We start from the raw sequence: 15513 nt of genomic DNA, 5'->3' as shown, positions 1-15513 counted from the left end.
GAAATTCCCAATGCAGAAATTCCCTCTACCAAAGCAAATTGGCTAGTGTTCCGTCAGTTATTTCCAATCGTTGAAAAATGTCTGGAACACTGAGCAGTTAAGTGATTTGCCCAGGATCACACAGCGAATATGTCTCAGGAAAAGGATTTAAAATAAGTCTTCGGGCCTCTAAAACCAATTATGTGTCCACAGAGCTATACTTCCTCTCATATCCCGTTTTTATAGAGAATCGTAGTTCACAGAATTTAATTGACTTGTCAATGACAAATATCAATTGGAACTTGAACCCAGGTCCTCTTGACTTCAAAGTCAACTCTTTTTTCCACTTAACTCACTGCCCCTCAACTGTCCATCATTACTTCTGGGGAGAACAGCAACTTAATGCCTATATAATGAAAGATTCTCACTGCAAACCCCCTCGATCAGAATGCTGGTATTGTAGTAAAAATTTGTCTTAAAATCCCAGCATATCCCCTGGCTTTAGCCTCCTTCAAACCAGTGAAGTAAAAACATATTCCTGGGATTTGTCTATCTATTCTCCCAGATCATAATGATTCATTCTTACACTTCGCTTTATTTCTCAGTAGCAAAAAAAAAAAAAAAAAAAAAAGAATAGTTGGATGGATGAATAGATGGATAGAGAAATGAATGGATAAATGGATATATGAATGAATAGATTGATGGATAGATGGATGTCTAATGGATGGATGAATGGATGGATGGATAGATGGATAGAGAAATGATTGGATGAATGGATAGATGAATGAATGGATTGATGGATAGATGGATGTCTAATGGATGGATGAATGGATGGATGGATAGATGGTTGAATGGATGGATGAATAGATGGATAGAGAAATGACTGGATGAGTGGATAGATGAATGAATGGATTGATGGATAGATGGATGTATAAATGGATGGATGAATGGATGGATGGATAGAAGGAAAGACATTTGCTAAATGCCTAGTATGTGCCAGGCACTGTGATGGGGATACAGATATAAGTAATAGTCACTATACTAAAAGAATTGACCTCCTGAGAGGAAGAGACAGTATTTGTAGAGGAGTGGTGGCTAGGACAGAGTTGACAAGAATGATGAGTAGACCCATAGGATACTTATTTATTATATCCTTTTCAGAAACAATGGCAATTGATTAGATTATTGTTAGAGAAGTGTTGGGAAAAGGGGACTTTAGGGATATTACCAAGATACCTGGGTAGCCCCCATTAAGTGGTATATTAAAGAATGAATAAGAGTCACTGGAGTTGAGAGTTTAGGATTACTCACTCACTCATCAAGACAGTGACCAAATTTGATCTCAGGAAGATGAGTCCTCCTAACTTCAGGTCTATTCATTGAACCACCTAGCTACCTATTGGCACTATAAATATCCCCATTATGTAGATGATGAAATTGAGATTCAGAAATACCAAGTAAATTGCCATGAGTTACCGAACAACTTAGTGTTTGTGACTTGATATTCCAAACTCAACTACTTCTGAGCCTTTTTTTCCCCTTAGAATTAGAATCAAAATACATGCATGGTGTATCTCCCAGGGCTGGTATGAGGATGAAATAAGTGTCTTTAAACACTTAACATCCTATATTATTGAAGATTACTGATATTAAGTGAACTTTCTCAGGGGCATATCATGCCTATATTCTGTACAAGCATCCAGCATAATTAGAACATTTACTTTCTTTATTTTTAACATATCTATGCCCTTCTTCTAGGCAAGGTTCCATTTTAAAGGGACTGCTCAGATTTTGGAGACTGTGGACCAGAGATAGCCCACAAACCTTAGTTCCTGCAAATTATCTCTTTTCTGTACTTAGTAAACCTGACTTCTCCTTCCACAACTCCCCAGGGTCCTATCTGCCTCAGCAGATAGCAATTCTGAATGTTAATACCAGTTAAGGCAATCAGTGAATTCAGTTTCTCTTTTACTCTTAGAACAGTAATCCCAAGTGTCTGGTAAGCCAGCTTTCCCCTGAATTCATTTCGTTCTTGGGTCACAAGTTGAATTACTGTAAATGGGGATAAATATTTCATCAGGTTTAATTTTTTCCGGTTTCACCTGCTATCTCCCGGGTGGTTACCAGGACCTTTCCAATAATCACTTATAAAGTGCCTACTATGTAGTGACTAGGATTGCAAGGGATCTCTCAGGTTGCCTCTAGTTCAGAGATTCTTCATCTTTTTTTTTTTAATATCCTGGATCCCTTAAGCTGTCTAGTAAAGTCTAGGATCCCTTATTAGGATAATGTTTTTAAATACATAAAATAAAATACAAGGGATTAGAAAGAAAACCAGTGTATTGAAATAGCGTTCTCTGTCTCTGTCTCTCTATGTCTCTTTCTATCTCTGTCTCTGTCTCTTTGTGTGTCTCACTCTGTCTTGTTTCTCTCTCTCTCTCTCTCTCTCTCTCTCTCTCTCTCTCTTTCTCTTCTTTTCTCCCTCTTTCCACCCTTTCTCTCCCTTTTCCTCTTTTCCTTTCTCTCTCTCTCCCTCCCTTCTTCCCTCTTTCTCTCTTTCATTTTCTTTCTCCCCTCTTCTTTCTTTGTATGTCTCTGTCTGTCTCTCTGTATGTCTCTCTCTCTCTCTGTCTGTCTCTACTCTCTCTTTCTCTCTCTCTCTGTGTGTGTGTGTGTGTGTGTGTGTGTGTGTGTTTGCTATCTGCCTCTGTCTCTCTGCTTGTCTCTCTCTTTCCGTGTGTTTCTATCTGTTTCTCTTTGTCTCTGTGTATCGCTCTCTGTCTCTTCTCTCTGTATATATCTATGTATTTCAAAAGCAAAAACATGCTCACAGGCCTCCACTTTAAGAATTCTTTCTCTAATCTAGCCTATACCTTACTTAGGGACTGCCCACTCTGGTATTCCTAATAAGGTCTTTCAGTATCTAATACTAGTTGCCACATCCAGTGATCTTCCCTCAATCCTCATTTTCCTCCATCTCTTTGTAGCCTTAAAAAACTGCAAATTGGGACTTCTTAAACTTTTTCCATTCGTGACCCCTTTTTGCCCAGTAAATTTTTATGTGACTCCAATTATGTAAGTATATAAAACAGGTATACAAATCAAACATGTACTGATAATAAATCATAAAGAAATTCATTTTAAAACAATTCTTTGGTATACATATAATTTTATCATTTATTAAAGATGAACACAAATTTGCATAAAGATGGATGTACTTGTTTATTTTTATACAAAGAATTAAATCTTGGCAGAATATATAATATATTTTATTATTGCCAAATTTTTCACGACCCCCACATTCAGTTATGCTAATAAGTTTTACTATATATCATTTTTCTCCGATACATTCTTCTCTTTAGGTTTTTGAGAAATGTCCCCTGTTAGTTTTTCTCCTACCTCTCTGACTGACTACTCCTCTGTTCCTTTTTTTTTTGACTCTTCATCCAAATGACAACTTCTAACCATAGATTTCCCAGAGAGATCTGTCATCACCTTACTTAGGGACTGCCCACTCTGGTTTTCCTAATAAGATCTATCAGTATCCAATACTAGTATGCTAACAAAGACCAGATTTCAACCTTATCCTCCTTCCCTGAAATTGCTCTCTCCAATTACTAATGATCTCTTAGTTGTCACATCTAGTGGTCTTTTCTCAATCCTCATTCTCTTTGACCTCTTTGTAGCTTTAGAAAGTGTAAATCAGAGCTTCTTAAACACCATCCTCCTGGTTCCTCTGTCTCTTAATCTAGGGGTCACTCTAGTTTGACTTTTCAAAAGCTCTCATCCTTTCTTCTATACCCAATCTGTAAGAAAGACCTCTTGATTTCACCTTTGCAACATCTCTCCAATACGCAGCCTTTTCTCCTCTGACATTCCCAACACAGGTTCAGATCCCCATCACTCAGACCTAGATTAGTGCATTAGACTAATGATGAGTCTGCCTATCTCAAGTTTCTCCCTACTTCAGTCCATTCTCCAGACACCAAAGGGATTTTCCTAAGCTCAGGTCCAAATTTCCTTACTCAATAAACTCTTTTGCTTCCCTATCATTGCCAGGATCAAATACAAAATGCTCTTTTTGATATTAAGCCTTTCATAACCTGATCCCTTTCCTACCCTTTTAATCTTCATATACTCTATTCCTTGATATGCTTCAGTCCACTGATATTGTCCTCCCAGCTGTTCTATGAATAAGACACTCCATCTCTCAGCTCTCAACATTCTCTAGGGCTGTCCCCATATCTAGAATACTCACCCCTCCACTCTGACTACTTTGGATGTCTTAAAATCCCAACTAAAATCCCATCTTTTACAAGAAGCCTTTCTCAAACCTTCTGAGTTATAGCCCCTCCCTCTGTTAATTTTTTTCTAATTTAATTTGTATATAACATATATATATATATTGGTTTGCATATTGTCTCTTTCATTCAATTGTAAGCTTTTTGAGGACAAAAATTGTCTTTTGCCTCTTTGTGTGCCCCCAGAGCTTAGTAAAATAAAAAAAAAATAAGTTAATAAATTAAAGCTTAGTAAAATAAAAAGTAAATTATAAATTGATTGATTAATTGATAGCACTACGAGATCCTGAGATCATAGTTTTGTAATTTGAAGGGACCTTAGGTGTTATCTAGTTCACATGCATTATTTTTCAGATGAGAAACCAGAAAGACAGAGGGTTAAGCAACTTTCCTACAGCCACACAGCTATATGTATCTGAAGGGCTCCTTTCAAAGGCAACCTAATGTACTTCTTAACAGCTGGAATTGTTAGTAAGTTTTCCCTTTTGTTATTGAGCTGAAATCAGCTTCCACCTTTGAGTCTGAATTCTTCCCTTTAGGATCAAACAGAAATAAAGGAATCCATTTTCTTTCCTAATCCATCTGGCAACCTTTCAGATATTTGTAAAAGTTAAGGTGCCCACCCCATCTCTGTTCTTCTTTTCTTTTGTTTAAGATCCCCATCCGATATGATAATTCCCTTTCCATTCTGGCTGCTGTCCTCTGGACACATTCACATGCTCCAGTCTTACCACACCTTCAGTCAATCAAGCCAGAGCTTTTGTTAAGCACCTACTATGTGACAGGCATTATACCGGGCACAGACAAATAAAAAAGGTGGGAAAAGTCCCTGTCTTAATTGAGCAGAATATAGGGCATATCCTTTTATAGGAGTGAAAAAAATGAATTTTCATTAAAGATACAAAATAGAGGTCATTTGGGAAGAAGTAGCTGTTAGGGGAAATCAAGAAAGACCTCATGTTAGAAATTTGCTCTTATGTGTACTGTAAATTGAAGGGCACTATTGTTTCTAAGAAATGAGGAGGGATTTCATTCCGTATAGAGAGGAATGGTCTTTGCTAAGCATAACCACAGGAGAGAGACTGTCATTTATGAAAATGTGACAACCAGAGTTGAACAGGATAGAGCAAAGCTTCTTAAACTGTGGATTGTGACCATATAGGGTCGACATAGGGGTTGCAGAAAATTTGGCAACAATAAATGGTATCAAATATTTCACCAAGATTTAATTCTTTATGTAAAAATAAATAAGTCCATCCATCTCACATAGTGATCCAGAAAGGCCTGGACCCAAGTCTCTGACACATACTAGTGACTTTAGGCAAGTCATTTAAACTCTCAAGAGTCTTAGGCAACTATCAGAGACCATTATTTGCACAACAATTGCTGATTTTTATCAGCAAAATATCCTTACCTGAATTTCTCATAAGGATATCTGTTCAATAACACATCAGGATAAAAATCATTTTTAAAAAGCACCAAGTTATCTGTAGTTAAAGAATTCAACACAGGAAGATGAGAAAAGTAAAGTTTCATTTAAGATAACAAAATTCATTAACTCTCCAGGAGCTAGCATATCAAGACACACAGGACAGGATTTAATAGCTAGCATTTATATAGTGCTTAACGGTTTGCAAAGTGTTTTCTATGTGTTAATTCACTGGATTCTCACAATAACCCAGGAAAGGTAGGTGCTACTAGTATCCCCATTTTACAGATGAGGGAATCGAGCCTCACAGCAATGTGAGATTGAGTCACTCTGTACTTTAACACATCAACAGGAGGAGGGAAGATTGCTTCTCTGGAGATCCATCCCTTTACTCAAGTTTCATTTAATATTTTCATTAATAAATTGGTTGACAATCAATAGTATATTTATCACATTTGTGGCCAACAGAAAGATAGGAGAGGAAGCTAAGGAATGCCTTGGGTGAAAGAAGCATAATTCAACTGAAAGAAGCATAATTCAACTGAATTAAATTCAACAAGCATTTATTAAGCACCTACTATATAACAGATCTTATATTAGCCACTTGCAATACAATGACCACAACAAAACAGTCTTGACCAACAGATAGCTGACCCTTCTACCACCACAAAACTGGCAATATTTAGATAACTACAAACAACATATGCAACTGTTTCTCTTTGCATTTACCTCTTTGATACATAAAGAAAAATAATATGATTGACATTCTCTTCCTTCTGAAATTACTCTGAGCTTCATGTATTAGATATTATATATTCTACATAGCAAAAAAATAATATATTCGAGATTATAAATTGTAGAAAAAGTATAGCCTACATGGAATAGAGGAAATTTTTCCTCCTGGTAACTCTTTGTGATGAAATCACAGCTCTAGTCCCTATATGATAATATATAGGGTTTTGTATTATTTAATATATAACAAATTAAATGTATAATATGCACATGTAACACATGAGCAGTGTAAGGTACATTACATGTAATATGTTATACATATTCTATTTTCTAGGTGATGATGCAATATATTATATTATTTAAAATATAAATACTTAATATATACATGCAATATAATATATAATCAGTGTAATATATCAAATTTATTATTATTATATAAGTAATATTAAAACTATATTTTAATTAATATAGAATATATAAATTCCAATGCATGCATATATGTATAATATCTATAAAAGGTTTTTAGAATAATTTGAGTAGGGTAGTAATAGTAACCATGGGGAAAGGAATTTGTAAGAGATGCCACTTGAACTGGATCTTAAGGGGATTTTGTAGGAGTATAAATGAGAAGGGAGAGCATATCAGACATCAAGGGCATTCTATAAAAAAAAAGGATGAAGATAAGATATGCAGTGTTATATATGTTAACAGTAAGATTGGTCAAACTAGAATGCATGAAAGGGAAAAGTAGAGTGAAAGTAGTCTGAAAAGCTAAGTTGGAGTTCAGTTATAAAGATGTCTAAATGTCAGATGGAGACATTTGTATTTATTCTTACAGGAAATACAGAGCCATGGTAGCTTCTTGAGCTGGGTGAGTGAAACAGGAAGCTGTGTGCTTTAGTACTATCAATAAGGCAGCTGGATGAGAGGAGGGTGGATTGCGAAGGGGAGAGACTGGGGGCAGATGGATCAACTAAGCCACATATGACAGATTTGTAGATAGCAAAGTAGAAGCTAATGTAGTGTTTATATGACAGAATTAGGAATCAATCAGAAATCTTGCTATAGGAATTGCAAAGGTTTGTAGAAAGTTTATTTAGCTGAGATGCAGATTGGATTAAATCAGAGCTTCTTAAACTTTTTTCCCAACTCTTTTCACCTGAGAAATTTTTATGTGACCCTGGGCAGATGGGTATATAAAATAGGCAGACAAATCAAACATTTACTGATAATAAATCATAGTTCCATGACCCCAAATTGAATTACAAGATTCTATGTGGGGTCATTACCCACAATTTAAGAAGCTGGAGGTTAGATGAACCTGGCTGTTTAATGTCTTATTTTCTTCTTTCTTTCTTCTTCTTTTCTTTTTTCTTTCTCTTCCCTCCCTTCCTCTCTCCCTCCCTTCTTCTCCTTCCCTTTCTCTCTTTCCTTCCCTCCCTTTCTGCTTTGTCCCTTTCCTCCTCTGTCTGTCTTTCATAATTGGGATTAAGTGACTTTCCAGGGTCACTAGTAAGTATTTGAGAGCAGATTTGAACTCAGGTCCTCCTGATTCCATTATGCTGTGTACCTGTCCCTGGCTGTTTCATTCCAACTCTACATTTGTCACCAGTGAGTCATGTGTGTCAAACTTTGGGGATAAAGAGAAAGGCAAAAAACTCCAAGGAACTCATTTTCTACTAGGGGAGACTATTGCTTTCAGAGAAGAAAGACAAGGAAGGGAGGGAAGGAGGAAGATAGGAAGGAAGGAAGGAAGGAAGGCAGGCAGGCAGGCAGGAAGGAAGGAAGGAAGGAAGGGAGGGAGAGAAGGAGGAAGGGAGGGAGGGAGGAAGGAAGGAAGGAAAAAGAGAAAGAAATAAGGGGAAGAAGGAAGAAAGGAAGGAAGGAAGGAAAGAAAGAAAGAAAAAGAGAGAAAGAAAGGAAGGGAGGGAGGAAGGGAGGAGGAAGGGAAAAAGGAAGAAAGGAAGGCAGGCAGGCAGGCAAAATATAGATAGATATAGATATACAGTGAAAATTGAAGCTCATTTGCATATGCTCTTTTCACCTCCACAATTCGTTCCACCTCTGAGATTCTGTGATTAACCTACAGTTGAACTGCTTTCAAACACTTTACCAGCATTATCTTATATGTAGCACTATTACCTTTTATTATTTAATTATGTATGTTCCTCTAGATATGCATATTTATATATACATATATGTGCCCAAATGGATATTTTTACAGTAGATAGATTTTCTACATGTGATCTGTAATCCAATGACATTAATCTCTTTGCTGTTCCTTGCACATAATAATCCCAACTCTGGTGTGTTTTTTTGGCTTTCTACTGTGCTTGGAACTCTCTTCTTCCTATTTCTACCTCCTAGTTTCCTCACTTCTTTCAGATCTCAGTAAAATTCTTCCTTCTACAAGAATTCTTCCCCTGTTCTTCCTTTCTGAAATTATCTCCAAATTATTCTGTCTACATCTTATTTGTACATAGTTGTTTGTGTGTTGTTTCCTCCTGTTTGACTATAAGTATCTTAAGGACAGAGATTGTGGTTTTGCTTTTCTCTTTATCCCTGACATTTAGTGAGCATTTGGCACATAATATTAATAAATGTTTATTGAGTGACTTGATTTTTCACATCAAAGATATCATTAAATCTTCATATATACCTTATGAAGTAGGCAAGGCAAGAATTATAAACCTAGCTGTCTGATTGGCCAGTAGGATATGATCTGGATGGTGGTCCTTTATTGGATTGAAAATGGTTGAGTAATGATCTACTCAAAGAGTGATGATCATTGTTAGTCTAGATAGAGGTTTCTAATAAAAGCTTCTGACCTTGGTTGGTTCTTTTCTGTTCAACATTTTTAATCAGTGATTCAGATGAAGATATAGATGGCACGCTTCTCAGATTTGCAAATGGCATAACACTGATGGCAGCATCATGATCCAAAAAGAAATCAATAGGCTGGAGCAATAAGCCAGTTCCAATAAGATGAAATTTAATAGCAGTGAAGGTGAAGTCTTATGGTTGAAATGCTAAATAAAAGTAAACCATAAAAGTACTAGATGGGGAGGATTTAAGTGTAGAAAAAGTTATATATTTTTTTAAAAATGTCTGAGTTTTGGTGAACTGCCAATTCATCTAAAGGCAACAGTGGGAGATGACAGCCAAAAAAACTATTTCAATCTTAGGATGAATTAAAAGAAGTTTAGTGTCCTTAAGGAAAAAAAACAGGGTTTCATTACATTTTGACTTATCTGACCACATTTGAAATACTTTGTCCTATTATAAGTGCTATGTTTTGGAAAAGATATTGATCAACTGAAACTTGTCTAGAGGAGGGAAACCGGGATATCAGGGACACTTAACATTATATCATATGGGAGTTACTTGAAAGAATGCTGGTGATACAATCATGACAATACAGCAACATCAACAAGAATGACAATAATAATGGCTATAACTTATGTTTGTGTACTGCTTTAAGGTTTACAAAGCATTTTCCTTAAAATAGTCCTGCATAGTAGGCAGCCAGGAGGTGTCATATTGCATAGAATGCTGGGTCCATAGTCAGGAAAACTCTTCAGGAGTTCAAATCCAGCTTCAGGTAATTACTAGTTGTATGATTCTAGGCAAGTCACTTGACCCTGTTTGCCTCAGTTTCCTCATCTGTAAAATGAACTGGAGAGGGAAATGTCAAATCACTCAAGTATCATTGCCAAGAAAACTTCAAAAGGGATCACAGAGAATTGGAAGTGACTCCAAAACCCAACTTAACAACCAAAAAATATGGCATCATGAATAGGATGCTTTCTGGACATGGAGCCAGGAAGGAAGATTCAAATGCCATCTCTGATATACACTAGTTATGTGAGCCTGAGAAATTCCCTGAGACTCTCTGTTGTTTTGCTTTTTTTATCCATAATATGTGAGTAACTAAGTCACAGGGCTGTGAGACAGTATTATGTACTGAATGGAGACTTGGCCTCAGAGTCAGAAAACCCTGGATTTAGAGCATATCCTTTATCCTCTCAGAGCCACAAAGGAAATCTCTTCAAGGCTCTAAGTTGCACAAAAGCTGACTATTTGCATTGGTAAAGGGAATCCTCTATAGGAGTGGAATCATAGATGTAACTGAATTAAAGAAAAAACACTCATGGAGTTGTTAGAGAGGTCTAAATGAGATAATACATGCAAAACATTATATAAAGGTCTGCTCTTGCTGTTATCCCATTTTATTGATGAGAAAGACTTAAAGGAGTCAAGTGGTTTGGATTAAGCAGTTAACAAGAATTTGAAAACTATGTTTCCTTGCTCTGTGGGCAGTATACTTATCTATTTTATCATAAAGTAGGTAGGTACAGGTCAGGAAAAGATAGAAGGTAACTACCTTAAAAAAAAAAAAAAAAAAAAAAGATCGCTTTTAAGTAAGTTTAAATATTCTAATGCCCCAGAAGTGAGGACTTGGGCTAATGGGTGTAAATTATAAGAAGAGAATTTTGACTAAATCCATGGGGTCCCAAAAGTCTTACTGCATTTTTAAGCTATTAAAGCTTAAGTGAAAATGTTTTTTCATTGAAGGGTAACTGTAAATAAGGTATTTCCCCAAGCAGCAGTCTTAATGTAGAAAGATTTTGGAAACATGATGTATATAAAGAACTTCCCTCATATTTAGAGCTTCCCACCATTGAAAGTGAATGCCTTGCAAAGCAATTGGTTTCCTAATTTTGGGGGGGCAGCTTTTGCTCTTCAGCAGATATTCACCTCTATACTTTTTTAACTCTTTAGGAGCTAAGGTCTCTAATTTTCTTATGCTTAGGAAATATCATGTTTATGAAGAACTTTCCTAATATTTAGAGCTTCCACCATTGAACTAGAATGCCTTGCAAAGCAGTTGGTTTCCTAATTTTGGGGGGCAGCTTTTGCTCTTCAGCAGATATTCACCTCTATACTTTTTGAACTCTTTGGAAGCAAAGGTCTCTTTATTCTTCCTATGCCCGGGAAATATGATATATGAAGAACTTTCCTAATATTTAGAGCTCCTCACCTTTGAAATAAAATGCCTTGCAAAGTTGAAGAAAGACTTTGGAAATAATGATGTATATAAAGAACTTCCCCAGTATTTAGAGCTTCTACCTATTAAATAGAATGCCTTGCAAAACAATTGGTCTCCTCCTTTGGGGGAGCAGCTTTTGCTCTTCAACAGATATTCACCTCTATATTTTTTGAACTCTTTGGAAGCTAAGGTTTCTTTATTATTCTTATGCTTAGGAAATATGATATATAGGAAGAACTTTCCTAATATTTAGAGCTTCCACCATTGAACTAGAATGTCTTGCAAAGCAATTGGTTTCCTACTTTTGGCGAGTAGCTTTTGCTCTTCAACAGATATTCACCTCTATACTTTTTAAAAATTCTTTGGGAGCTATAAAGTCTTTATTTTTCCTATGCTTAGGATATAGGCTTTAGGACTAGACCTAAAAAGGGGCTTCAGACCTTTAATCAAACCTTTTTCTAATAGCTGAAGAACATGAGGACCAGAGAAGGCAATTTATTTCTCTCCGGTACTAAGTAGCTAATGCAAATCCTGCACCTTTCCACCAGCAGGGTACCCCTATACCCCGCCTACCTCTTTCCAGCAGGAAAAAAAACCCCTTTTAGTTAGATTACAGTAGTAACACTACCCCATCCAACAGATTGGGTATAAACATCCAAAGGAAGTCATAGTATCTTATGAGCTTGAAAATTCACAGCTGAAAAATAAATTGTTTTGACACAAGGGTCACTTGTAAGTTTTAATTTTCGGGGGGGGGGGGGTGGGGAGAGGGAGGAAAGTGAAAAAAAAAAAAAAGCTCCACAACATCCGCTGTTCATTTTGAATCATTAAAAGAAAATGAGTAGTATTTGCCCGAAAGTGTCAAGCAGAGCTTCGAGATCAGATAACAATTCTCTGTATTGTCTTTTCCCCCAAGAAAGGACCGCGTAGTGAACCCTGTTCTAGGCTCTAGTGAATGCTTTCCATCCCCTAGTGCCTTTGGAGATATCAGAACACACACACACGCACCCCGAAATGCCTAACCTCCGGACTTAAGATTCGATGGAGATCGAAGCACCGGGGTCCGCTTGGGAATCTAGCTATTTTCTGCATTTGTTTTGACTGCTCCCATCATTCAAGATTGACGCTTGGATGGGTGTGTAGGAGGCGGCAGCAGCAGGAGCGGGGCTTACAGCTTGCACACACACACACACACACACACACACACACACACACACACACACAAAATCTGCCTTATCTGATGGCTATTATTGAAAATGGGAGGTGTAGCCTGGGCTGGGTAATGAAGGGGAGCGGAGCGAGGGGGGCGCCAGGAGCATGGAGCTGAATACCAATGAGTGTAGGAGTATTGGCTGAGGAAGAAGTCTTGCCTGCTCGCGCTGCCAGAGCTCACTGTGGAGCGTTCCACGCAGCCCCGAGAAGCGGAGAGCAGCCAGCCGGCGCTGGAGGCTTGACATGCTGGCTCTTTCTGGGAGCTGGGGGGCCCCGGTGTGACATCCCTCCGCAGTCCCCGCTCCTTTGCTACTATGTGAGAACTGGGGAGCTGGGAGCCAGCCTTCCTCTCTCTCGCTAACCTTCCCGGGTGCAAAAAACAAACAAACCCCACAACAAACAAGCAAAAAAAACTATGTTTTCTTGTTGACTTTTCTTTCTCGTGAGAACAACCCCAACGTTTATCTGTCAAGCTGGCGGGCTCCTATGACAGCAACTTTCCGCACAACATGATGTGGCAATGCCACCTCTCAGCCCAGGACTATCGCTATTACCCCGTGGATGGCTACTCCCTGCTTAAACGCTTCCCTCTCCACCCTCTTGCAGGACCCCGATGCCCGGTCCAAACGGTGGGACAATGGCTGGAGAACATCGGGCTACCTCAGTACGAGAACCACTTGATAGCCAACGGATTCGACAACGTGCAATTCATGGTAAGGAGCTCCGGGGTCCAGGTTCAGGTGGCTGCCTTTTGTCTGTCCGGGCTTTCTCTCTGTTGGGGTTCTGAGCCGAGCCCCCACCCCCTCGGTCCCTCTGCCCTCGGCGGGGCCACTTAGGAGGAACTTATTGTTTGCAACTAAATGCTCGTGGCGGATCGGGCAATATAAACAGCCGTGAGGGCTGCCGGATGCGGCTGCCCACCCATGTGCTTCTTGGGACCCATCCGGCCACGGGGATATTTTCAGGCGGGGAGAGGAAGGTTCAGACCACCGTTTGTCCCCTTGTTGTCTGATGGCCACTTTTAGAAAATAACCCTTTCGCGACAGCCTTACGGGAACAATAATCCCCCCTGCCTTCGGGTAGTTCTGGTTACAGTCAGCAGCGTGAAATCTTGTTTCATGTAAGCATTAGCATTTCAGTGTGGTGTGGGGCAGGTGTGCGAGATGACTGGTCTTTCCGGTTTCAAATTTCTGTCAGCCCTCTTCAGGCTCCATGCTCTGGAGGTCAATTATGGAGAAAATTCCCTTAGACTGGGTAGTAAATAGGGATATGTTCCTTTAAGAAGGAAATAGAGGCTCTCCTAGTTTGCGTGTTCCTTTAAAAAGGAAATAGAGGCTCACCTCATCTGTGTGTTTCTTTAAGAAGGAAATAGAGGCTCTTCTAGTTGTGGGTTCCTTTGACAAAGAAATAGATGCTCTCCTAGTTTGTATGTTCCTTTAGGAAGAGAATAGAGGTTCTCCTAGTCTGTGTGTTCCTTTAAGAAGGAAATAGAGGCTCTCCTAGTTTGTGGGTTCCTTTGACAAAGAAATAGATGCTCTCCTAGTTTGTATGTTCCTTTAGGAAAAGAATAGAGGCTCTCCTAGTCTGTGTGTTCCTTTAAGAAGGAAATAGAGGCTCTCCTACTTTTCATGTTCCATTAGGAAGGAAATAGAGGCTCTTCTAGTCTGTGTGTTCCTTCAGGAAGGAAATAGAGGCTCTCCTACTTTTCATGTTCCATTAGGAAGGAAATAGAGGCTCTTCTAGTCTGTGTGTTCCTTCAGGAAGGAAATAGAGGCTCTCCTACTTTGTATGTTCCTTTAGAAAGGAAATAGAGGCTCTCCTAGTCTGTTATGTTCCTTTGAGAAGGAAATAGATGCTCTCCTAATTTGTGTGTTTCTTCAGGAAGGAAATAGAGGCTCTCTTAGTCTGTGTGTTCCTTTAAGAAGGAAAGAGAGGCTCTCCTATGTTAAATGTTCCTTTAGAAAGGAAATAGAGGCTCTCTTAGTCTGTGTGTTCCTTTGAGAAGAAACTAGATGTTCTCCTAGTTTGTAAGTTCCTTTAAGAAGGAAATAGGGGCGCTCCTAGTTTGTGTGTGCCTTTGGGAAGGAAATAGGGGCTCTCCTAGTTTGTATGTCTTTCAGGAAGGAAATAGATGCTCTCCTAGTTTGTGTGTTCCTTTAAGAAGGAAATAATGCTCTCCCAGTTTGGGCTGGTTAATATCTGGAGAAGAGCTGTTTTTCCTTGTTTCTGTCCTGGATCCCTTTAGTAATCCAGAGAAACCTGTGTATATCTTCTCAGCATGAATAAGAAGTTACCAAAAAAGAATGATGTCTTGTTTTGTTTTGCTTCCCATTCAAGTTCATAGATCTCTAGAAATCTAATCATGGACTCCTTAAGAGTCCATGAATCCCAAGTCAAGAACCCTTGCTCTAGAAGAAGGCACTGATGATCTCTCCATCAGTCCAAGTTCCAGGCACTAGTGATTTCTCCAGCCACATATTATCTAAAGCTGATGTATACAAAATCCCCACCATGAAGAATATAGGTTAGGATGGGGGCTGGAGAAACATGTGGGCTGCTTGCCCAGCCCCCAGTCATTTCCCTACCTCCTCCAGTGCTCATCAGTTTCCCTTGGGCTGAGAGCCTTTACCCCACTTGTAAAGCTACGTCAGAGCCCTTGTTAACTTTCCCTGTATTTAAGGTCTTACCACACACAGTCAGGGCTCTAAATTTAGTGCTATGTCTATGTTATAGGCACGAGGCACACACACAGCCCTTGGGATTAATAACATTCTAAGAACTATAATCCCAGACACTGTTTCTTAGTGAAA

General features: G+C 38.6%; 1 protein-coding gene across 5 annotated transcripts in view; it reads left to right on the top strand.

Moving 5' to 3' along the window:
• Window positions 1–15513, top strand: part of ANKS1B (ankyrin repeat and sterile alpha motif domain containing 1B) — a 1349660-nt gene that overhangs the window by 809786 nt on the left and 524361 nt on the right. The window contains exon 15 of one of the 5 annotated variants that reach the window (XM_052001623.1): window positions 13310–13416. In XM_052001623.1, the coding sequence (XP_051857583.1) occupies window positions 13310–13416 (107 nt within the window). Of the gene's footprint in view, window positions 1–12783; window positions 13417–15513 lie in introns of those variants that run through there. The other 4 variants (XM_052001625.1, XM_052001627.1, XM_052001624.1 and 1 more) reach the window with 4 other exon arrangements.

The sequence above is a fragment of the Antechinus flavipes genome, chromosome 5, assembly GCF_016432865.1.
Source record: "Antechinus flavipes isolate AdamAnt ecotype Samford, QLD, Australia chromosome 5, AdamAnt_v2, whole genome shotgun sequence".
NCBI classification, from domain to species: Eukaryota; Metazoa; Chordata; class Mammalia; order Dasyuromorphia; family Dasyuridae; genus Antechinus; species Antechinus flavipes.
The sequence above is the reverse complement of the archived record's forward strand: the minus strand, read 5'-3'. Positions and strand labels throughout refer to the sequence as shown.